The following is a 24,664-nucleotide window of genomic DNA, read 5'->3' on the forward strand; positions in this document are numbered from 1 at the left end:
AGTTTTGCATAGCTTGGACTTGAACCAGGCCCAGGTTTGTATGGGGCACGGTGTGAGGATTGGCTGAGGGTGCACAAAATGGGCATTAAGACAGATGGGGAGGGGAGAAAGGCAGATGCTTTGAATGAGAGGGAACTCAGAAGTCATCGCAGGAGGAGGCAGAACCCAGCTGGACAGACCAATACAGAGAACTGTTTCAACTCAGCTCACTGATACCCACAGATTGCCGGTGGAGCTGTTGCAGCCGTGCTGGTTCCAGGTCATTAGCGAGACCAGGCAGGCGAGGGAGTCTCTCTTACCCAACTGACTTCTGCTGGTGAATGAGAGAATCTTTGGCGCTTACAACGCGCTGGGTTGACTGTCCATCCGTCCGTCCCCAATCCCCTAGAGAGGAGGGGTTCTGGCCTACCCACTTGCCACAAACAGATAACAAAAGACACACGGACAGGCCTGAGAGACGCAGACAGCAAACGCCCCCCCAGCCTGGCGGGAGAGCTCTCCATTTATTAAACTGGCACATACAGCCCCCCCTGGCGGGCGGCACCATCACATGGCCACACACCAGAGAGACGGGCACAGTGCACCGTTCACAAACAGAACACAATATACAGCAGGACTGCCCCACCCCCAGCCGCCACCGCACACCTGCATCCAACACCATGAAGACACACAATGAGAGGGGTGACCCTTTCCACGACCTGGCCACCTCACCCCACCCGGGTCCTTCTGGAGAAAGTATAAAACCACTGTTAGAAATTAAAACTAAAGCAACTCGGGGGTGGGGAATTAACACCCTGCCCCTCCCTGGGAGGAACAGTCAGAGGGACCTGTAGGAGACCCCTTCCAACCCTCTTCCCCTACCCTGGAAGCCAAGTCAGACTGGAGGCCGCTTGTTGCCAGCACAGCAGGGGTAGGAGGCATGAGTGGAATAGGGGTTCCCAAGAGAATGTTGCTTCTCCTAAGGGGTGGGTAACATGGGAGACTCTCCCTGGCTAGGCAGTGGAATATGGGGCTGGGGAGCAGATCTACAGTTGTGATGTTTGAGGATGGGCAGGGTTAGGACAGGAAACTAATACCCAGAGCAGGGAATTTCAAGGGCAGGAGCAGGGTCATGTAATTAAACGAGTTTTTCAGTTTGCTGGTGGTTTTAAAAAAAAATTAGAAGCCAAAAAATTTGGCAAACCAAAAAGAAAGATTGTTTCAAGTTTTGAACATTTAAAAAAAAAAAACACACCAAGCAATTTTGATGGGAAAAGCCTTGTTTACCTTGGGGGGGGAAAATCATTCCTTTTCTTCTTTTGCCAGAAACAAGCCACCGCAAATGGACACAAAACATTTCTATTGCTGCATTTTTCACTGAAAAATGATTTGGCTGAAAAGTTTCCCCAAGTTCTAATGTGGCAGCAGGTGACTGTTTCCTCCCGAGATCCATACCCCCCTGGAACAGCCCGGAGTGGCACGGAGGCCCCGTGCGCGGGCCTTTTCCCACTGCCCTAGGGGTGCACAGTAGCCATTTTGAAACGTGGCCAAGCCTGACGTGGCGCCATCATTTCAAGATGGCTGTCCAGCTTGCGTCATGGTAACCAGCGAACACCAGCTGACTTGGCCTCCAGTTCTAACTTAAGTACCATTTTCCCTTCAGCATCCCCGCGCCAACGCTGTCTTCAAGGGTGACGTGGTAGATATACATACATATATACGACAAAGCCCCCAAACATGAGGTATATAAATTCAGAGCCGTATCCTGGGGAACTCCCCCATACAAACAGTTCAATGAACCCATTTTTGGGAGGGGTGGGGCAGAGGAATCAGACCTTGCCTCCCCCCCTCCCATCCCAGTTCTGACTGGACACTGCCCTGGGGCATGGTTTCTTCATAGATACGGGACCAGCACACAGATCTGGAGCAGGCCGGAGTGAACTGCGCTTACTGAAACAGGGCGCACCGGACGTGGCTTCGAGCCAGGACAATGCAGCTGCATCAGGGAGCGAGGGATTGCTCTTCCCCACCCTGCTAGAAGAAAACTGAGCCAGCTGAACTAGTGCTGACCCAGGTGGGACCGGATTGGGAAGAGTGGGAGGAGGGAAAGGGACCAGGAGAAGAACAAGCCATCCAGCCAAGCATTCCCAGCCCGTTCACTACTGTTCAGACTGGATCGTTAAGGAACCAATTCTGCTGTAGCCCAGGATGGAAACGTGCCCCCAGCTCATTGTGGTCCTGACCCAAGGTATCAAGGAGAGGGGATTTCTCTCATTTCCCCATGGCTCAGATCTGAGCAGGCAGCAGGCCTGGTTCTGACCAGATGTGGAGGTGGGATGAGGGAGGAAGGGGTACCAGACCTGCACACACCACATTTCCAACTCACATGGAGCCCACGACATGAAAGCAGCAGTGACATGACAACACACAACCAGTCTCCTACCCGGGCAAGACAACTCGGACTGGTCTGAATCCTTGGCATTCCCACAGGCCTGTGCCACGGCTCCCACGTGGTCCCGGAGCTGCCTTGTGGGATGGGGCGCTCCCCACTGGGCAGGGCCCGAAGAGGCAGTTCATGTTCACAGCGTTTAGCGGTTCAATCCCCCACTTCCCAGCCAAGTGCAACGAGATGAATGTAACCGTGGGTGAGGGGTGGCCCCGTTGCCGGCTGACCAGCCCCACAGAAATGCCCAATGAGGCGGCACCGTGGGCCCCTCTCTCCACTCTAGCCCCAAGCCACACATCTCAGTGGGGTGACTGGCCCCCTTGGAGCAGCACAGTGGCAGGAGGAGGTGGGGGAGGATGCAGGCACTGGGGCAGGGAGGAGGCGAGTGTGGGGGCATCGCCCCATAGCAAAGCTCTGCTCCTACCACAATGGAATGCCATCTCCTCCCCTCCCCCCCAACTCTCAGTCCTTCTCCTGGGCCGCGCTCTCCTCCGTGATGCCCTGCACCGCCAGCTCGGCCAGCACATTGTCCAGGTAGTTGGTGTCGGGGTAGCCGTGGCCTGTGAGGTTAGAGCCGAACTCCGTCTTGTGGTGGATCTCATTCCAGATCACTGTGTCCGACTCGCCTGTGGTGCTGGAGGTACCGATGGCAAAAATCAGGCGCCGGTCCCAGGCCACCAGCAGCAGCTTCAGCACCTGGAGCAGCACAGGAGGGAAAGAGTTAAAACGTAAGCTGCTCAGGAGCCTGCACATAGCCTCTCCCAAACAAACATCAGTGGCACAGATCACCCTAAGTGTGGTGTTAACTCTGAAACTTAATGATGGCAGATGAAATTAAAATGCTGTTCACTATTTCATGGCCAATCACCCAGCTGATATGCTCTTCTCTAGCATGACCAACCTAGCTTCTTAACTAAATCATCCAGCTGTCTCCCAGGACAGCTTCTGCCAGGCAGCAAGAATTTCAGACAGACAAAATGCTGCAATGTTATGACCAGCAGAACACAATCATCAGCGTGTTTTCATATCAGAATTCAATAACCTCACCATGATTCGATTTTGGGTTTTTTTTAAAAGCGTGTTCTGGAGCGGTCGCCGCATGTGGTCTCACACACAGAGCGCTGCTGAATTAGGCCTTGCTCCCTGGTGAGGATACAGGGACTTTGGCATAAACCTGACGCCTTTTCAGAGGCTATTAGAGCCACCGAGATGGGAGGCTCCTGCCATCTCAGGCCTTTTGCAGGAGGCCAAATGAATGAAGCTGATGCATCCCATGGCTAAAGCTCACCCCTAAGAGGAGGCCGTGTCAGCCGAAGATCCCACATGAACCCCCAGGCCCGCTGACAGGAGCTGAGCAAAGGGGGCAGTTGTCCCATGGCCTGGCGATTCTAAAGGGCCCATGGCTCCAGCCCCACCCCTTCCACTTGTGTTCTCTTCCCATCCCTCCTCCCCATTGCCTGGGGCCCAGCAATCTTGTCAGCTCCTCTTGGAATCCCCATCATCATCCAAAGACACCCAGACTAGACCAGCAGCAGTCCTGTATCTCTGACTGCCCTCCCTCACCGGTACCTTCAGCAAGGAGGCTGCAGCCTGCCCTCCGACAGCCCCGCCTCTCAACCCACTCCTCAGGGGGTCTGGAGAACACTTCCCATTTGGGACATGAGGGGTGCCTGGCTCTTCCTTTGGCTACCGCTGTTGCCAGAGGCAGCCACTCCCTTGGGTAGAGCTCCCCTCACCCTACGCTGCCCTAACAAACCATCGACTGGAGGCAGAACCCACCCCCCCCGCCCATGTGTCCTGGGTTTGGGAGTCTGGCCCGGGCCAGGACGCCTCTCACCTTTCGGCCCTTCTCGCTGTCCGGGAGGTAACAGTGCCGAGGGAAGCCGCGGGCCGTGAAGCTTTTCCCGGGGTTTGGGTGCTCTGGGCCCTGCACAGAGGGAAATGGCATCGTTTGAGATCTTGAGCAGGTGCGTAAGGTCGGTCTAATCCTGAGTCATCGCAGAGCCCCCGGCAGCAGGGCTACACACCGGGCGGCTCTTAATACATGTAAAAGGCAGAACTGCAACGGGGTTAGCTCCCGGTGCTGGGAGCTAACCCTGCTGCGGCTCTATCATTTCCACCCTTATCCACTAATCAAGCAGTCGATGGAAATTCCATCGATTACTCGATTAGCTGGTTACACACAATTTTATCATCCCTGAGCAGGGATCCTGTTTGCAAGCACTGAGGGCAGACTGTCAGGGTATAGCTGTGGGAGCAGACCTAGCCCCTGTGTTCTTTCCAAAAGCATGACTTACCTCATGGAAAAAAGAGTCATGGCTAGGCTTGGGTGACAAACACTGGAAGGGCTTTGAGGGGTGGCTGAGTGAGCCAAGGCTTGTGAACCTGTGTTATGACTTTACTTTCTATGTAACCTCTCGTCTCCAAAAATTCCTACTTGCTATCATTTGAATCTCTGTGCCTATATGGGAACTGGAACAGAAAGAGGCAACAAATATGAGTAAGGGCATGGAACAGCTGCCACATGAGGAGAGTTTAATAAGGCTGGGACTTTTCAGCTTGGAAAAAAGAGATGACTATGGGGGGAGGGATATGTTAGAGGTCTATAAAATCATGACTGGGGAGAGAACAAACAAGAAATCATCATTTACCTCTTCCCACAACTCAAGAACTAGGGAGTCACCAAATGAAATTAATAGGCAGCAGATTTTTAAAAAAAAACCACCACAAGAGGAAGTACTCTTGTTTTACACAACCAGTCAACCTGTGGAACTCCTTTCCAGTGGATGCGGAGAAGGCCAGGACAACAACAGGATTCAAGAACTACATACATTCATGGAAGATAGCTCCATCCATGGCTGTTAGCCGGGGCGGGCAGGAATGGTGTCCCTAGCTTCTGTTCATCAGAAGCTGGGAATGGGTGGCAGAGGAGGTTTCACTTGAGCCCCTGTTCTGTTCGTTTCCTCTGGGGCATCTGGCACCGGGAAGACAGGACACTGGACTAAAGGTTAGAGAGACCTTTGGTCTCACCCAGTATGGCTGTTCTTTTGCCTTGTTAAATAAACCTTGGCTTATTTTCATTACACCCTTGTCTCAGTGCTGTGAGTTTCACCGAGCTGTGACTTACAGGCTGGGCCGTACTGCTTCTCTGGGAGCAGCCAAACTAAACTGTGTGTGTCCCACTGAGCACAGGCCAGATGTTCCAGATGGATGCTCCGAGGGCTGGAGTGTGCCTATCACGACACTGGTGAGAGACAGGGACCAGCAAGGCCCAGTGTTGCCAGTGGAGGCAGGGGTCAGCTCCCTGATGGGCACAAGTCCCTCACACTAAGGGCCAGTGGTAGCGAGATGCCTCCCAACCCCGGGTAACCCTGGGAAACGTCACACACGCCCTTGCCTCCCACAGCGCTAGGGTCACACCTGGACTCCTGGTGGGATGTTGTAGATGATCCGAATGGTTTTACAGTCTGGGTGCCCAGGCAGCGAGTGGGGGATGAGGTGATATTCCATCTTCCCGGGGGGCTGGGTCCCAGTCTTCACCCCATAGATGGTTTTGCAGGTCGGGCACTGCAAGCTCCCGTCCTGACAGCAAGGAAGGAAAAAAGGAGAGAAGGAAATCAAATCAGATGAAGAGAGCTTCCCCTCCCCCCTCCACTTGTACTGTTGGCAGACTGACATTCCTCCAACCACCCAACACACCCCGCAACTCAACAGACAGACTTCCCCGCACACCATGACTGGGAAATAATATGAAAGAAAAAAAATACACCCCTCCTAAAATGAAATGTTCTTTGCTTCTTCTAAAAATCGTCTCAGTTTTTTGACAAAGCAATTTTGCCCCTCCTCCCTGCCCCTATTTAAAGGAAGTCAGAAAAGTTTCAGTTTAAATTTTGTGATCTCCTCTCATGCCTTTCCCGTACTTTTTATCGGGGGGGGGGGGGGGGGGGGGCAAACCTCAAAACCGAAAAGCGAAACAAAGCAAAAGTGTTGGGTTCCTCAGAAAATTCCAAACAAAAAAAAAAAGTGTGTGTTTGGTTGGAAGAGCTCTTTTTCCATCGGAGAAACTTCAACTTTCCCTAGCATATATTAACTGCACCGTCTTCCCAACGTGCACTGATTAACGCTCAGCTGCACGGATTGTTTTTAGAAAGACAGAGAGAGGACACGTCTGCAATGGGAGAGGGGCCTTCTGGAGCAGGGACGGCCTGACATGAGGAAGAGCCAATCGGAGAATGGTTTCAACTTGACTCGCTGATGTTTACAGGGACAGCCAAGCATCCGGGGAGGCTGCTCGCTGCAGTGAGGACGCAAAGCCCCTCTGCGTCCCACAGAGCCAATAGGAGACGGCAGGAGAAAGGGCGGAGAGAACGCTGGGATCTTACAGCCCATCAAGAGGAGGGTTCAGCCCCAGGCCAGCGGAATGACTGGCTCAGCGCCCCACGCCAGGGAACGATCTACGCCAGGCCTAGATCTTGCCAGGGCCCCTCGTGGCAGCTGGCCGAGCACACCCCCGACTCCATGCACCTTGTTGCCGTTGTTGTACATGGCGACCAGGCAGTGGAGGTGGTAGACGTGGCCGCACTTGGACAGCTTCCCCACTAGGTCGGGCTTGATGGCTGGCTGGGGCCCCTTGTAGCCAGACGGGGTGGAGAGGCGCTCCATGCAGATGGTGCAGTCCTTGGGGAGAAGGTAAGAGTCAGACCCCAGCAGGCCAACGGGAACGAGCCAAGGTGTAGAGGGTGGAGTCATGCCTCTGCCCCGGTCCCACCAGGCAGGAACGGCTGCCGCCCGCGCCCCCCGGTGGCAGGTTCAGTGGGGCCTGGGAAGCAAGGCTAACCAAGGATCACAGCCCTGCCACCAGGCCAGGGTCAGGGCTCCTCAGCATGGAGAAGCCAGAGCTGATCCTGCTGTGCAGAAGGTCAAGCAGATGCGAGCACCAGTGGCATCGGCCCGAGTGCCATTTGCCAGCCCTTCCCAAAGATACGTGGACAGCCAGAAGCAGCTTCGCAACACCCCACCCACAACCCCACCATGTGCAGACACCCACCCAGACAGCACGAGCAACCGCTCCTCGCCAGTCCCCCGAAAGGGGGTGTTTGCACAGCACAGTAATCACTGTGCAATCCTGGTGACGACATGGCTCTGACCTCACTGTAGCTAGTGGAGGGCACCCAGGTGGAAGGGATGGGGGTGCGCAGTAGACCGCTGACCTGGGGCACCTGCACCCAGGTCCGATCTACCTGCACCATGTCTCCTCCAAGATTGTGCAACCTAACGCGCTGCAGAAATACAGTTTCCGGCAGCAAAGACATGGCCCAAGACAGACACAGACAGACCCACCCTACTGCACCCTGGTTCTCACCTCGTCCGGAGGATGACGCACCTTCTGCAAGTATTTCTTCAGCACTTCCTCAGGGGTTTTACCTGGGGCAGGGAGGAAGAGACCAGCAAGAGTTACCCTGCCCTGCAGGTGCCTGGGGAGATACGAGGCACCACGGGGAAGGGAAGTGAGGAGGTGAAGCTGGGGCACCAAATGGGAAGGGGCTTCCCCCACAGAGGAGACTGGCAGGACAAGGGGATTGTGAGGGGCTCCCCTAGCAGCCCGCAGGGGGGACACAGCATGTCCAGAGGGGCGTGGTAAGGCCTTGTGCTCACCTTTCTTGGCCTGCTTTTTAGTGGTCTTGCGGCAGGTGTTGGCCACGCCCGGGATGGATTTGATCTCGCTCTTGCTGACAGGCGGAGGGTGCAGCACCAGCTTGGGGGGGCGGGTGAGGCAGACAGGCAGCCCCGCTGCGCTCATGAGGATCCCTGTGATCCCTGGTGGAGAGAGATGGGGAACGGCGCTGAAAAGTGAGTTCTGAGGAAAGCCAGGCACCGCCCCCCACAAACCCTGCTGGCCAGCCATCACAAGCCCCCCTCCGCCTGTAACAGACCCACACTCAGCCTGTGAATCCCTTGTCCCAGCTCTGGATCCCCCATAAAAGCCAGCTGTGCCCCCAACTCACCACCCTTACAGAAGGGACACCCCAATCTTACCTGTCCCTAAAACACTGCCTACGAATCCCCTCCCCTGCCGCCACGTGAAGCAATGTGAACCCCCGTCCTGCCTTCCACCCCCACCTATAACAGGGACCTCCCCCAAGATCCCTTACAGCAGAGGGGCCAATATCTCACTCTGTCCCCATTCCTTGGGAGACCGGCTCCTCCAGAAGCCTCCCCATTCTCCTACGACAGGTGCTGCCACAGCCCTTCCCTACACCAGCCCCAGAGGTCTCCCCCCTCCCCGCCCCATGGGATTATTGCTCAGTCATGCTAGGCTGGCCCACCGGTCGGCTCCCTCACCTGCCAGTGCGGGGTTGACGGGGCTCGAGCCATTGAGGTTCTTCACCGGGACAGTAGGGACCCTGAGGGAAAGGGAGGAGGAAGGTCAGAATCCAGCCCCTGCCCCACTGATTAACCCAATGCATGGACCCACCAAGTCCAAGGCGCCACCATACCCTAGCTGATTCCTGGCTAGAGTGCAGGGGGCTGGAGAGGAGCCCCCAAAACAGAGAGGGTGCAGAAACGTCAATGGACCCCAAAGGCAGGGGACACGATCCAGGGCTGGGGCAGGCAGAGCGATCCAGCAGCCGCCGGCCAGGACAGCTCTGCACAAGGGGCTCGGCACACCAGGGAGCGAATGCAGCTGGGTAGCAAGTTCACACGAGATCCCCAGCTTGAGAAGGGGGCTGGAACAGCAGGGGTACAGGAGGGCACGTTCCTCGTCTCAGGATGCCTTGCACACAGCCCCCACCAGGTGGCCCCAGCTACCTGTCCTCTCCTCTCCAGGCTGCTCCTCCCTGACCCAACCAGACCAGCAGGTTTTACCTCCGGCTAACATCCTGCAGTTCACGCACCCCCTGGGACAACCCAGTCAAGGAGGGGCTGGCATACACCCAGGGGCCTAGGTGGGAACACAGAGCGGGAGGGGTGAGGATGGGTAGAGGAGACACTTGTTACATGACCTGGAAATACAGCCATCAGCAATGTTCCCTCTAATCATTTTTCCATCCATGTGTGGAATACATTTTGTTACGTGCACCAAGGCATGTGCACCACTAGTAAGAACACATGGTGCTGGCTGTGGGCGCTCTGCTGACAGGGAACTATGGCCACCAGAAACAACAACAGGCCAAAAGGAACAGGAAGGAGATCTCTTTCCCAGAAGGCTTTGCCCCAAGGAGTTGCTGACAAATGCCCTGACCTTCCAGCTTATTTCTAACCTGTGTGCCTGGCCTAAAAGACCCCACCGGTCACTGCTCCCCCTACCCACCTGCTTCTGACAGCAGCGGAAAGCTCTAGGTACGCCCAGAGGGTGCACAGCCCTGTTTACTGGGGCTGGCCGTGGCGGCGGCAGCCGAGCAAGGACTGACGCCTCAGGAGAACAACAGTAATTAGGACAATGGGATTTTTATACGCCCATCAACTGCTCCTCCGAGAGCTCGTTTCTAGGGCTGGTAGAGCCCGGGAGGCAGAGGCGGCACTATACATCCCATTTTGGGGTCTGCTGTTTTCTGCCAACCATGCTGAGCCCACGCGATTGCAGATTTGGGGCCATCGCAGCCCGCTGGCTAGGCATGGACCTCTCCTTGATGGGGCGGGGGGGAGAGCAAAGCCCTCAGTGGGTGTCCCCCCCCCCCCACACCCAGCTTCTTACTAGTGTCTGTCTCATCCATTCTTACTTTGTCCACTTTATCAATACTTATGCCTCTGAAGGGCTACGCAGGGTTGGGGGCCGGGGAAGAGATGGGGGTGCTAGTATTTTGCACTGGGGTGCCTGTGCCCCATTCGGTGGCCCTGGAAGGGACGAACGGTCGTGTGGGGCTGCGGAAGAGACAGTCCCCGGGTGAGACAGGGGTCGGGTGGCCAAATGCCAGGACACCGGGGCACCATGCCGAGTCAGAACGTGCCATTCCTCGGCTGGACTTTTAACGTGGTTTAGGGCGGGGGGGGGGATCCATTTCATTCCTGGGGGCAGCACCACAGCAACAGAGGACGGCTAGCCAGAACCGGGCACCTTCCTCGACGGACAACAGTTGCCGTAGTGACAGACCGAGGCCTAGCCAGAAAATCCTCTAATCTAGAGACGTGCCCCCCTCCTCTTTTCTCTCGATCTTTAGAAACCCTGCCCGAGTCTCTGAACTATTCACAGCCCCTTTTGTTCCCGCGGCCCTTTCCTCCCGCTCTCTTCCATGGGAAAGTTTCCTGGCGGGGTCACAGGCACGGGCGAACGGCGACAGAAGGCCGATGGCAAAGCCAGACAAAGGAGGGAGCCACGCTAATTAAATGGCCAAGAAAGGGATTTCTGGGGAGGAGGCGAGATGTTTTCCTCCTCCGTCAGGAGCATGAAAAATTTTCTATAGGCCTTTTGATAGAGGCCCCCTCACCCTACTGCAGGGCTGAGTGAAAGAATGTCCCACAGCCTCATTAAGATTCAAAAGGGGATCGCAGGCCTCCCCAATTTTACGGTTAAAGGGCTCTCTGGTATTTGCTGAGGGGGGAAAAGAGAGGGACCATGGCGGGAAGAGGGGGCTACAGTCACAAGGGGGCTTTCTTTCTTCCCTAGGGCCTCTCCTCCATCCTGTGCCACACCGAGTTGGAGATGACAAACAGCCACCCCACAGACTCTGGGTCTGACCCTCAATAGGTATAAATCAGAAGTCAGTGGGGTCACAGGCTGCTCAGCCCAGTTGGGGAATCTGACTGACTCCCCTGGAGCCGAGAGTGGATTTACACCAGCTGGGGTCTGGACCTTGGTGTTTCCTTCGCTGATGGAAGCTAGAACACAGACACCGTGGCGTCTAGGGAGATAAACGATTACCCGGTTAGCAGCAGGCGTGCCAGAATGCTTACTGGATAGCCGGGTAAGCCGACTCCCACCACACCTATCCCACAGACCCAGCAGGACCACAGCCCTGGTTATGATCCCAGCCCTGGCTGCCCACCAACCGTTAACCGATACAACGGTGGTCATTTAGCCCGTTCACCATTTTGACGGGTATTTACCTCCCTCGTGGAATCCCCAGGCCGGTCATTAATGGAACTCCCAGGTCTGAAGGGCTGGACGCTGTGACTGACGTGGTGCAAATGCACCCTGACCCCTAGGCAGGGACTCCTTCACAAGGGACCTACCAACCTGGATCAGACCCAGGTCCACCTAGCCCAGTCTCCTGTCTCCAACAGCGGTTGGCACCAGATCTTACCCTGGTCTCTACTGACGACTGACCTAACCCCTGCAGCGGAGCGGCAGGTTTAATAGCCCTGCTACCTTTGTTAGCACTGACTGTTATAGCAAGAATATCCAGAGCTAACAGTGGAAATGTCCAGTCCCTTTTTGAACCCTGCTAGGTCACTGGCCTCCACAACATCCTGTGGCAGGGAGTTCCGCCGGCTAATGGCAACGTGAATGGAAAAAGTATTTCCTGCCATTATTTTTTAATTCCCTCCCTCCCCTCCATTTCACTGACTCTCCCTTGTTCTTTGGTTATGAGACAGTGAGAACTGCAACTTGTCTCTAGACTAATCGGGATTTTACAGATTTCCATCACACGCCCTCTCACCCATCTCCTCTTTAAGGTAACAATCCCAATCTTTTCCAATCTCTCTTCAAAGGAGAGTTTTTCCAGACCCTAGCCAGTCTCACCACCCTTCTCCGAACTCCTTCAAGCTTACAGCATTGCTCCGGAGAAGGGGTGATCTGTGCTGTCCTGGCATCTAAGGTCATCTCCACTGACCAAGGTATTGTGTTATTCTCCATCCCATTCCCTATGCCTCCTAGCACCCTGTGTGCTTCTCTGCCCACAGCTGCACAGGTCTCCACTGAGCTAGCTACAATGTCAACCTATTCCTGAGCTGATGCAGTCAAGGCTACTGCATCAGCAGGAGTGGTTTATATCCCCCCCCCCCCGTGTCAATAAAAGCAACTTAATGCGCACTCAAATTCATTTATCATGAAAAAACTTTTACAACCCTGCAAATGGTCGTGCAGCACTTTAGAGACAAACAAGAAATGTAGATGGTACCATGAGCTTTTGTGGGCACAACCCACTTCATTAGAAAGTAGTAGGCTGTGCCCACGAAAGCTCATGGTACCATCTACATTTCTTGTTCGTCTCTAAGGTGCTGCAGGACTATTTGCTGGTTTTTTAAACTTTTTTTTTTTTTTTTCCAGTTAGACTAACAGCTACCCCTCTGAAACTTTTCATTTATGTTGCCCTTTCCCCTGGCTTGTCCGGGTCTCAGTTTCCTGGGAGCACTCTCTGGTCCTAACTAACCAAACTATCTTTGGGTCTTCTGCACATTTTGCTGCTCACCCTTCCTTCCAGACTACTAATAAATCCAACACACACCATAGATCTAATAGGGAAACTACACCCCTCTGTTCACCTCCTGTCGTGATGAGAATGGACCATGGGTTCTTGCTATTAGCCTGCCGACTCCTACACAGGATTTTGATCCACAATCCAATCCCATGACAGCCTGGCCTCTTCTGCAGAGATTGCCGAAAGCTTTTAATGCAAAACAGCAGCAAAACCAAAACGAAAGCCAGACACTGCGTGAGATCAAAGCAGCGGATGCACTGTCCCAGATGGCCAGCCAGGAGGGACGGACCCGTGTTACAGTGGCAGCACGCAGGCCTGGGGACAAGGCTGAGGGTGGAAAGCAAACAGCAGATCTCTGATGCAACCTCTTGTTTCAGTGGCTGTTAATTGAACCCAGCTGAAAGGATTGGCTAGGATGCCCTTTGAGCCTGTCCCCAGAATGGGTGCAAGGTAGGTTACTTCAGGGCAAGTTCCTCCCCTCAGTCCTGCTGACAGGGAGTTTGGCTCCGTAGCCTACTTGACTGATCCTTGGCTAATGAGGACGCTTAGCACGAGCTACTGGAAGCCTGGCACTGCGTGACGTGGGTACCAGTGTTCCAGTCATTTTTTCCCCCTCCATCTATGTGCAGAATAAACATTGTTCTGTGCACCACGGATGTGCACCACATGCTGCCAGCTGTGGGTGCTTTGCTAATCAGCTGGGCGGAACTTTAATCCTGGATGGCTGCCCAAGCACTCAGCTTACAGGGAACACTGGTGGGCCCCCGGGGACCCAAGCTCCCCTCCCTCCCCAGATTCATTAAGAATCGCTCGTGCGCTCACTCACCCGGAGGCGATCAGCACGCGGGACTGGGCGATGGCCAGGCGCTGCAGGTGGGTGCGGTTGAGGGTGCCGAGGCTGGCGCGCGTGACCTTCCCGTTGGCGGCTGGCGGGCTAGTGGCCGAGCTCAGGGCCGGTGTGCTGGCTGCCTGCCTCCGGCTCACCTGGGAGGCCAGGGTCTTCAGCGAACCGCGTGTGGTGGCCGAGCCATCTGGGGGCTTGAGCCCCGGCGCTGGGATGGGAGGCTTGGGGCCGCCAGATGGGGCGGAGGCTTTACGCTGCTGCTGCGGCTGGGGCGTGGCGGTGGTCCCACTGTTGGCCCCTGCCGCCACCGCTGCCTTGACGCTCATGACCAGAAGGCACTGGGGGCAGGTGCAGGGCGGGGCAGGCGGGGAGCTGGCCACGCCCGGGCTGGCCGGCCACGACTGGGACTTGGGCAGGGTGCCGGTGACCAGCGGGTAGACCAGGTCGAGACGGCGGCGGATACGGCGCTTGCGCTGGGTCTGCCGGTTGATCTGGCCCATGGTGCTGAAGTCGATGACGTAGCAGAAGCCGATGGAGGTGAGGTCGATCCAGGGGTGCTGCTTCTCGTAGGCGTGCTGGATGGTGATCCCCACCTCCATGTCGTAGGGCGTCCACGAGCCGCTGTCGTTCTCCCACTCCCACACCACGCCCTGGCCCGGCGCCGAGGAAGGGTCATAGTAACTGCGCCGCACCGGGCGGATGGTGCCTGGAGAAACAGAGATGGTAAGTCTGTGCAGACCAGGCTACGTACAACACCTCCCCGCCTCCAAACACTCCTCATGAGCCTCCATGGGACGGGGCAGGGGTACAAACTGGGCACCCACAGCCTCCATGGGATGGAACGTACAAACCGGCGGATACCAGACACACCCAACCCTAAGCAAGACGCCAGACACTTAGTCTGCAGTAGAAATCGATGGGAACGAAGCAGCTAAATACCTTTCATAGACTCAGAGCACTGGAACAGAAGGGACCTCGAGAGGACATCAAGTCCAGTCCCCTGCCCTCACGGCAGGACCAAGCACCATCTAGAACTGGGCTTTAGCTCTTACGGGCAAAGACTGTTACTTGCACTACAAACAAAGGCTCTGTCTCCTCTGGCACATTCTGTCGAGAAAAACCTGCCTTTGGACGACACAAACTTCTGAGCACCCTCATTCCAACGCGGCAAATGTCGCGACACGCGGCCGTTTTTCATGACAGATGTTCACCTCCGCAAGGGACTTTTGCCAGTACGCCCTCGACAATCACGCAGTACGTACCAGGCGAGTGTGTGGGGCTCCGGCATGTATCCCACAATGCCCTGTTTAGCCACTCTAGACATCAACTTGAACTTGGCTGCCCTTCAGACATGTAAGGTTTACAGGTAGAGATGCTCCCTTCCCACTCGCAAACCCCAGGAAATTTAAACCCATTTCCTGTGTGCCTGGCGTACTGGGTGATGGTCCTCATGGCATCTTCTCAAGGAACCAGGGGTGGCAGTTCTAGAGCCAAATGCTTCCCTGCTTGGAGCAATGCAGAGCTTTTAGAGCTAACCAGTGTGTGGGGTGAAGTTCAGTGCAATCAGAGCTATAATCCACCCGTAAGAACTGGGACACGTATGGTCGCATTTCTCACACCGTGTGCGCCAAGGGGTGAGAGCAATGCAGAGCTAAGATCAAGGAGCTAGATAAAGTCACATCAGCTTAAGGAAAAGGGCTGAATTGACACCACTTTACTGATCAGCACAACGGCGCATGGGGCCTCTTGTCTGTCAGGCCTCATCCACGCTAGATTCACACACGCCAAGGCCAGACGGGACCTGCTGCAATCATCTCGTCTGACCTCCTGTCTCACAGGCCAGAGACCTGCCCGGAAACAATTCCCAGAGCAGAACTTTTAATAAACACATCCCATCTCCATTTAAAAAATGGACCAGTGTTGGAGAATCCCTCCTGCGTCTCGCTCAACTGTTTCAATGGTTTGTTATCCTCACTGGTCGAAAGGAAAGGGTCTGCAGGTGTAGTTTACACCTGTGCTTTGAGCAAAGCAAGCAAGCAAGCAAAAAGCCAACTAAAAACAAACAACAAAACACAAACCACACACAGCAAAAAAGACTTTTTTTGCCAGTGTAACAATCTACATTGGGGCTTTTACCAGCACAGTTCTGTTGATTCAAGGTGCAAGTCCCCTTTCCCAAACGCACACACTGCTCACTAACAGGCCTGCAAATATTTTAAGTGTACACCAAGTCTTCATCCAGCTAGTAGCAACGTTTCTCCCTCAGATTCGCAAACTAATCAGATACAGTCAGTGCTAAGCTGGTGCACGAGTCCACTCAAATGTAGTCCTCGTTGGACTAAACCGATTTAAATTAGACGGATGGAACACAGAAGTGCAGGCAAGCTGAGAGCTTCTGCAGCACACACCACCATGGGGCCCAACTGGAGCCGAGGCCTTTAAAAAAATCATTATTGGTAGCCCATAAACTCTGCCAAAGTCAGGAAGTTTACACTCATGGTTCCACAAACAGCCTTAACTCTGACCCCACTGCTGCTGCGGCGGTTACAGATACAAGGCATATCGCAATCAACAGGGTAGAAAGTGCAGTCTGATCTTCCTGTACTCTTGGTTTTACTTTTCTCAAACATAAAACATCTCCAAATACTGTTTGCAGCAACAACGTAGGTTGAATCGGATTTGAATGCAGCTTGACTGTCAACAGCACTCTCTGCCCCAGCCCAGTTAAGCAGCCTGCAGGCAGGAGTGGCTACATTTTGCAGCAGAGTCAAGCCACACGTATCCAGAGCAGCAGCATTGGAGGGGTAAGGACAGAGATGCACTCTGTGGACAGGTGGCTGAATGGAAGGAGCCTCTGTGTGAACTGCTGGAGAAAGAGAAGTGTATCCAAATTAAAATAGCTGCTAGTATCCCTACCATGATCCAGAGCCCAAAATTAATGTGGCTGCAGTCTTGAGGGGAGTCCTAAAAGGTTCAGGGCTCCAGGTTTGTGGGTACACACACCCCAGAAGTGGGCTCTGACACCCCCCCCCAACTAGTTTAATCCCAGTGCCATGCTGTATTGTGTATTTTTGATAATTCAAGATTTGCAGTGCCAATAAAGAACGTGCATGAAGTGTGGGGGGTGTAAGAGCTGGGGACGGGTATAGGACAGGCTTTGGTTAAAGCACAGACGCCAGCTAGTTTGTGGAGCCTTATTTATGAGCTGTCTGAAATTCAGACATTATGTTAAAATTCCCACAAAATTTCTCTTCCTATTTTAATAACCCAACCCCCAGTTACAGCTACTACACAATTGTGCACAAGGGAATTTCCTTAGCGTTTCAAGGAAACATTTCACACCACTCATACAAAAAAAAAAATGAAAGTGTTGATTAAGCGCTGCTAAGTCATGTGATTAATTGCCGTTTTAATCTCTCTGTTAAAAATAGACTATCAAATGAAATGTGTTAAATATTTTTAGATATTTTTCTACATTTTCAAATCTGTTGATTTCAGTTACAACGGAATACAAAGTGTACAGTGCTCATTACAAATATTGGCACTGTAAAAGTGACAAACCAAAAATGGTATTTTTCAAGTCAACTCACACAAATAGTGTAGTGCAATCTTTTTTACCATGAAAGCACCAATGTAGATTTTTGTTGGTTATATAACTGTCCTCAAAAAAATCAAAACAATTCAAGAGCCTACAAGTCCACTCAGTCCTATTTCTTGTTCAGGCAATCACGTAGGGCAGCGGTTCCCAACCTTTTTGATATCAGGGACTGGCAAACCCATTTGCAAACTTTTGGTGGCCCAGTAACATATTATTTGCATATTCATTATGCAAATGAACATGCAAATAAAACATTACCGGTCCACCAAAAGCCCAGTCCTCAGAGCCCCCAGTGCCAGCCAGAACCACTAGAGCCCCCCGCCACTTCCCCAGTGCCAACCACTGACCCGAGTCCCCTGTATCCAATCCCCGTGCCAGCCTCCTGCCCTAAGCCCACCCCACTGCCAGCCGCCTGCAGCTCCTCACCACCAGACCCCCCCAGTACCAGCTTCCTGTTTCCAGAGCCCCACTGCACCCACCCTCCCAGAGCCTCCCCCAATATTAGCCCCATCCCAAGCTCCCCAGCACTAGCCCTGCCCTTGAAGCCCCCCCAGTGCCTGCCCCACCCCCTCACCTAGCCCTGCTCTGCTGCCCACGTTGCCACGACTCTGGGGGCCAGGGCTGGAGTACGCTGCCCCACGCCTCTCCTCCTGCTATGGCTGCTGGGAGAGGCACATCCTGTCCCGCCTCTCAGCCAGCCAGCGCTGGGCTGGGGCGGAATCTTCTCCAGCCATGGAAAAGCACTTCCCTGAGTGGGAACAAGAGCCATGGCGAGAATGGTGTACCCCAACCCCAGCCCTCAGAGCCGCCGCAGCCCGAAGTCCGTGACGCGGCAGTGGGCCGTGACCCGGCGGTTGGGAACCACTGCCTTAGGGTACGTCTACACAGCAGTGTTACAGTGCGCGTCTACACTCCAAGCCGTTATTTCGAAATAATGTCGCGCTGGAGGAGTTTACACTCCAGCTCCTGTAACCCTCATTTCACGAGGGGAAGGGAAGTCGAAGGAAGAGTGTTCTTCCTTCGACTTCCTGCAAGGTAGACAGCGCCAAAAGCCAAATTAAGCGACTTTGACTTCAGCTACACAATGAATGTAGCTGAAGTGGTGTAACTTAAGTCGAGTTTTGCTCTGCTGTGTAGATGGACCCTCAGAGAAACACGCTTGTTTACTTTTTTTGGAAGATGCGGCTGCCCTGTTATTGTTTACCAGTGCAATTTTTTTTTTTAATTGTTTGACAGCCCTTAAAAAAGTGGGTTACAGGCAACAAAAGAGACCGCAGACCTGCGACAACAGACCTGCAAAACCAGACCACAACAGGCAACGGAATACAAGATGACACTGTGCAGATCCAATACTTTATGGGTGCTGTCTGGACCATCTCCGTCCCAGCTTGATGGATATCACAAACTCTGACAGCGCCAAGTTTTAAAGCCCTACTGGGCTTATTCTGATAGCATGAAATCTCAGGGAGAGACATTTCCACAGCACATAAATAACTCCATTGTGTTTCCCCTCTTGGGCCCAGTCCTGCTGCTACCAAGGTCAGCAGCACAATTCCCATTGACTTCGACATGGCAGGATCAAACGGCTCATGAAAAAGCTAACCTTTACCCCTAAGGGCTGCACCGTGTCCAGTGACTATTGTGCCCAACAATGGAGGGGCAGGGGGGGAGAAGGGGAGTGTTCCAGACCTAGCTCTTTGTGAGATATAGCATTCCACAACATAAAAGTTTCTAGACACTCAAAAACACGCCAAAAAACAACAACAACAAAAAACCAACCACATCAAACAACCCAGCGTGGACCCTCACCCATCAGTACTAATGGCAGATGCTCATTAGAAATCCTATTCTGGAAAGACAGCCAAGTGGTTAGGATTTAACCTGGGATTTAGGATGACCAAGATCAATTCCCTGCTATGGCACTGATTGCCCGTGTGTTCTTGGGCATGTCCATTAGTCTCCATGGGCCTCAGCTTTGCATCAGCAAAGAGGAGAGATACATGAGTGTGCGTGGATAAATATTAGAGATTGTGAAGCGCTTAGACATTGCTGTAGTGGAATATAATAAAAGACTGAATTCTGCATCTCAGTATGTGAGCAAAGAAAGGATAAAACCGGACTGTTTATTCTGACAACTGGAGTTGAATTACCTACCGAACTTCATAACACGCACGTAAGTGTGCTGTAAAGCACACAGATGTCTCAGGGCTGGTCCACACACCACTTTGATACCACTGTAGTTATTCTAGCTACACGTTTAAACCAGTACAAACCCTTGCATGGTTTATACATATCGGTATAGCTTTTGCCTCTTCTCAAATGGAACAGCTATCACAGTACAAGCACTGGTTTACAGTTAAAGTGCTGTGATTTGGGGGGGGGGGGGGTATAGCCCTCCCCACATTTTGTCAGCTCCAGCACTTTATTAATCTCCAGGAGAGGTCATGCTAGGATTATTAATTGTGCACATTAACGAGGCGGAGGAGGGGAGTTCCACTGCTCTCACCTGATAGCAAAATCCCATCGTGACAGAATTCCTCAGCCAATTACTCTTGAGTTTTCAGTAAAAAAAATTAAGCTCAACTCTCCCCCACGGGGAAAGGCCACCCAATGAGATGCGTGGGGGACAAAGGAGGTTTGCTGAGGGGGCTCTGTGTGGGGAAGAGAAACCAGGCTCCGAATGGCAGAAAGTGAGGTACAACCCCCAGCTCCGTAATTTATTATAATCCCAGATGAGACGGGGACGGAGCCAGTGCTGGCATTCAGCATCTGGCTGGTCCAGCGCCTTGCAGCACTCCTGTGGGAAAGTACCCGCCCTCCCCTCCCCTCCCCAGAGCCGTGCGGCTGGCTTCCCATTCAAGAAGGGAAGAAAAGGGACAATAGCTATTCAAGGCCCAGCTGGGGTCGTGACCCCCCCCACATCAGAGCCCCTTAATGACCCAAAACAACAACATTCACAGAGCAAGCCAGCCAGAGGCAGAACAATTGCCCATTCAGCCCAGGAGCAGGGCTGGGGGGAGAAGGGGGCTAGCCACCCCACCCCTCATCAGAGCCTGTCTCACCATTTCTCCCCACCGTCCTCTCAGCTTCCTCAGGAAACTGGGGGTCCCCACTGGGAGCACCGTGTACATAGGGCCCCCTCCATTGGAGACCGACTCCCCGTTTCATAGAAGCTGCAAATCTCAGGCCTGTACAAAAATGGCGAGCCCCTCCCCCATCACGGGGGGGGGGGGGGGGGAGAAATCTCAGAGCTGAGACTGGGGTGGGTGTAACTCTCTGGGGCGGTTCACCGGGAGGGCTGCGGCCCCCTCCCTAGCCACAAGGGAAATGAAAATGGATCCAAGGACAGGCACAACCGCCATCGGGCCCCAGCACTGGGCACCTGTAGCTTCTGGAGGGGCATCACGCTAAGAGCAAAACCAGCCCGCCTATCCAGAAATGCTGGGTCACACACCCTCCAGAGCCCCAGGCATCCCCCTCGGGATCACTCCCCTCTCAGCTCCTCTGTCACCTTTCTGGTCAGGTGGGGACAACGGATCCCTGGCTGTTATACCATTGGAGGGGGGGGGGAGAGTGTGTGTGTGTGCGCGCGCGGGGGGGGGGTATTCTAGCCGGTCTCCACAGGGCAATCTGGCCCCAATGAACCTGGACCAACAACTTGCCCTGGTCTCCATGGCGACTAGCCCACTGAGTGGGTTATTTCAGAGAAGGCCCAGACCAAGCAGGGCCAGTGGGAAGGCTGGGGGACAGGGAGGGTCGCACCATCAGGGAAGAGGAACCCAGAGCGGGAGCGGCCACAGACCACAATCGATCCCACATGGGAACACCCAGCGCTGGGGGCACAGTGCCCATCTTCCCCAGCATCATGTCCGGCCACGCATGGCCAGGGCCACTGAGGTCTCCGGCACTGCACCAAGCAGAGTGGCTAGCTGGGAAGGGGACCATCTCAGCCCCACAGTCGCCAGCTGGGGCTGCGTATGCCCTCCCCACATGCTAACAGCCTCATTCTGCACCACCCTCTCCTTGCAGCAGCTTCAGCCAAGAGGCAGCACCCCCCCCCCCTTCATTACAAAGCGGGGAGCCCCTCTGCTGGCCAGAGTCTCCCGACCCCAGCTCGGGTCTACTGGCACCCCAACTTCCCCCAGCTATTCCCCATCCTGGGCTCCCAACTCCCCCCATGCTGCCATCTCCCCCCCTTCCAGTTCTAGTCCCTTCTGACCCAGGCTCCACCACATCCTCCCCAGGTGCACTGGCCACCCACAGAAGTGTGCCAGGCTAGGCTCACACTGCCCCACACCCTGCATCCTGGGGTAACTGCCCCACCTGCAACCTCTTCCCCACTGCTCCTTTAGGGATGCACTAGGTATTCCCCAGCTCCCTGTGAGCTCACAGATGCCCAGGGATTCCCAGGCAAGCCCTTGGGTATATTCCTGTTCTCAGACACCCACGCACCCCCATCCTTCCCCTTGCCAGACAGGGACTGTCTCCCCGCAGGGAGCCCAAGTGCAGCTGGGCTGGGAACACCAGCCCCCAAGGCCTGAAAGTGACACTAACCCACCTGCCATACTTCAGGAATCCCCCCAGCTCTATCAGTACCCCATAATCCCACCCCCCCCAGTCCCTGCTATCCCAGCCCAGAACTCCCCTCAGCTCTGTCCCCCAGCCTCAGTCCCCCCAATCCTACTATCCCAGCTCTGCCCATACCCCTCAACCCTAACCCCCCAGTCCCTGCTATCCCAGCCCTGGGCTCCCTCCCCTCCTGGCAGCTCTCCCAGTGCCCCTCGCTCCGGGCAATACAGCCGGATACGGCCCAGGGCGCTACAGGGCAGCAGAACGCCCCGCGACGGGGCAGGACAATCCGGGCCGGGCTCCTCCAGCCCAGGGCGACCCAGGTTAGGCCCGGCCCGGCGCACTCACCGGTGTCCTGGCGGAACTGGTGCATGGAGTGCAGGTCCAGCAGGTAGGGCGCCAGCCGCCGGTCCGCCTGGCCCAGCACCACGCTGCCCGCCCGCGGCCCGGCCCGGATCACCGCCTCGATGTGGTGGCTGACGGCCGGGCTGTAGGGTCTCCAGCGGCCGTGCTCGTTCAGCCATTCCCAGACCACCACGGCCGAGGCCAGCAGCATGGCTCCGCCGGCCGGCTCAGCGCCGCATCGGCCCGCGACCTTTGCAATAAATCGAGGGGGGCTGCAATCTCCGGGCTGCTTTTTTTTTTTAGGGGGGGGGGGCTGCAGCTCCTCTTCACTTGCCCCTCCCTGCCACGGGCCCCCCCGGCTGCCCCGTGCAGCGCCCAGCCATTGCACTCCCGGGGCGCTGCTCTGCAATGGGGCGCCCGGGAGGGCGATCAGCAGCTGGGGGGAGGGGGGGGGGGAGTTATTTGAGGGGAGGGCTTAGTTACACCACTTGCAGCTCCCCGCTCCCCTGCTGCTGCGCCTCTCTGCAACCAGCCCTTCTCGAAATTTCATGCTCTAGTTTTTTTCCCCTCCCCCCTTCTCCCCCCTTTGCACGGGATGAGCAGCTCCACCTCCCTGTTGCTCTCCTGCTTTGAGAGAGGAATGCGGGTGGCCGGGCTTCCCCGCACGCAGGCAGGGCAATGCAAGCCGTCACCCAGCGCGAGGCCCCCTTTCCAACGCCGGGAAGCAACGCCCCAGTGCACGGTCCGGCCGCTTCTCTCCTGCCTATTGCACCGTCTCCCCCAACAACTTCCCTGCGTGGCCTCGGGGTTTGCAGCCGTGGAGCAGAAGCCACCGCAGCAGCGCGAGCTCCCAGGAGCGCCGCGTCTCGAGCACCCTCGCTCCTGCCCCCTCCCTCTCTCTCCACATTACCTCATGCCCGCGCCAGGGCGCCGCCTGCTGGCCACGTAGCCGCAGCTGCAGGATTGGGCTGAACCATCTCACCCCAGAACAGGGGGACTTTCACCTGGGAGGGGTGGGGGGGTGTTAAACCATTTATCAGCAGCACTTTAGTGTAAGGAGGGGGTGTGTGATTCCATCTAGAAAAGTCTCCCCCCCAGCTAGGTCAGTGCCCCCCTCCCCTCGCCCTCTGCTATTCCAGCCCTGTGCCCCCAGTCCTGCCCCCAACCCCAACTTGCAGCCCTCCCACTAATCAAGCCCTGCCCCAGAGGCTGCTCATGCCCCCCACCTGCAGTCCCCCAATGTCCCAGCCCAGCACCCCCTGTTCTGCTGGCACCCCTTGATCCTGACTTGCAAATTGCAATCCCCTACTGTCCTGGCCCTGCACCTCCAGCTCTGCCCCTCAATCTGCAGCCCTCCCCCCACCCCAGCTTGGCTAGTGCCCCTTGATCCTGACTCACAAGTTGCAACCCCCTGCTATCCCAACCCCAGCCTTCCCCAGGCAGCGCTGCACCCACCTCCTTCTGAAATCAGACCTGTGGCTTTTGCCGCCTTGAGGTATCCCTTTCAGAATCTCCCTTGGAGGAGCTCTAGGGGCTGGTTGGCCTCCTGACAGCCAGCACACCCTTTCCTAGTCATCCCGCAGGGTTCGTCAATAAAATCTGATGGTGTTTGCAGCCAGAACCTGTTTGAACAGCTGCAAACCCTGATAAACAGGCAGTTCCTAGCCAGGTGCCTGGGTCTATATGACCTGAGCTTAGCCAAGCTGCAAAGCCTTTCAAAGGAATAGGATCCTCATAGCCAGAGCTTTTGAGACTGGCTTTTACTGAGCAGTGACTTGAGTATCAACCCAGTGTGTTACTAAGTCATCCTGTGGGAGCTGGTTTCCTAAAAATTTGGAAGTAGGCTCAAATGCAGCAGTCACCCACCAGCAATCACCCATATCTCTCCCCTTGGCCTGTCACACCTGGTAAAAGCCACGATGCCAGCACCTCTCCCTTGCAGCATCCATTGCAGTGACATCTGAGTTGGCACCTCTGCTGGGATTGAACCACAGCACTTTCACCTAGAAAAAGAAACTGTTATTGTGACACTAGCCACAAGGTCTGAAAAAGTAGTCTGGAGTCAGCTGAGATCTCAGCTTCACCCTTAGAAGGGTGCCATTTATGGGGAACTAGGGGGGCAGTAGCTGAAATTGGCACCCCTGAATTTCATACTTGAGGTCTGCTTTAAGCCTATGCCCTGGATCCAGAGGCAGTTCTTAAATGCAACAGAGTTTGAGCTGCTTGCAGCTTTACCTTTGGGGGCAGGGAGTTTGTTATAAAAAGAGGGAGGGAGGTGATTAAGAATAACAACAGGCTGGGCATTCCCAGTAACTGAAGGATCATTAGATCATCATGAAAACATTGCTGGGTACTCCACTTAAAAGATGGGGGGAGGGAGGAGGAGTAAGAATGAGTGTTGTGCTGCTGGGATTTGCATTTGGATCACTGTGGTTAAACTTACAAATGTTCTTGGAAAAGGGGTAAACAGTGACTAATCCAACCACGACTGCAAAGAGCTACAAAGGGATCTCACAAAACTG

The 24,664-nt window shown here is 54.9% G+C and overlaps 1 protein-coding gene across 3 annotated transcripts; it reads right to left on the reverse strand.

Annotated features, from left to right (window-relative positions):
• Positions 1-456: 456 nt before the first annotated feature.
• On the reverse strand, positions 457-23,711 carry DTX4 (deltex E3 ubiquitin ligase 4). 3 transcript variants are annotated; one of them, XM_075928972.2, is made up of 9 exons: positions 23,598-23,711; positions 13,613-14,336; positions 8,768-8,829; positions 8,081-8,242; positions 7,788-7,849; positions 6,950-7,102; positions 5,846-6,007; positions 4,263-4,352; positions 457-3,121 (listed from the first exon to the last, which is right to left on the reverse strand). In XM_075928972.2, exons 2-9 carry the CDS (start codon positions 14,227-14,229, stop codon positions 2,888-2,890), a joined length of 1,542 nt encoding a protein of 513 aa, XP_075785087.2. In that variant the 5' UTR covers positions 14,230-14,336; positions 23,598-23,711; the 3' UTR covers positions 457-2,887. The 3 variants fall into 3 exon arrangements, with proteins under 3 accessions (XP_075785087.2, XP_075785086.2, XP_014427903.3); XM_075928971.2 differs by lacking the exon at positions 23,598-23,711 and adding an exon at positions 23,053-23,146; XM_014572417.4 differs by lacking the exon at positions 23,598-23,711 and adding an exon at positions 22,146-23,044.
• Positions 23,712-24,664: the final 953 nt, after the last annotated feature.

The sequence above is a fragment of the Pelodiscus sinensis genome, chromosome 5 (genome assembly GCF_052426305.1).
Source record: "Pelodiscus sinensis isolate ZL-2025 chromosome 5, ASM5242630v1, whole genome shotgun sequence".
In the NCBI taxonomy this organism is placed as follows: domain Eukaryota; kingdom Metazoa; phylum Chordata; order Testudines; family Trionychidae; genus Pelodiscus; species Pelodiscus sinensis.

Coding starts and splice junctions, on each gene's coding strand:
- DTX4 (XM_014572417.4), bottom strand. CDS start 22,353: ATGCTGCTGGCCTCGGCCGTGGTGGTCTGGGAATGGCTGAACGAGCAC. Junction 14,337..22,145: donor CCAGTTCCGCCAGGACACCG/GTGAGTGCGCCG, acceptor CTGTTTCTCCAG/GCACCATCCGCCCGGTGCGG. Junction 8,830..13,612: donor CGCGTGCTGATCGCCTCCGG/GTGAGTGAGCGC, acceptor CCTTTCCCTCAG/GGTCCCTACTGTCCCGGTGA.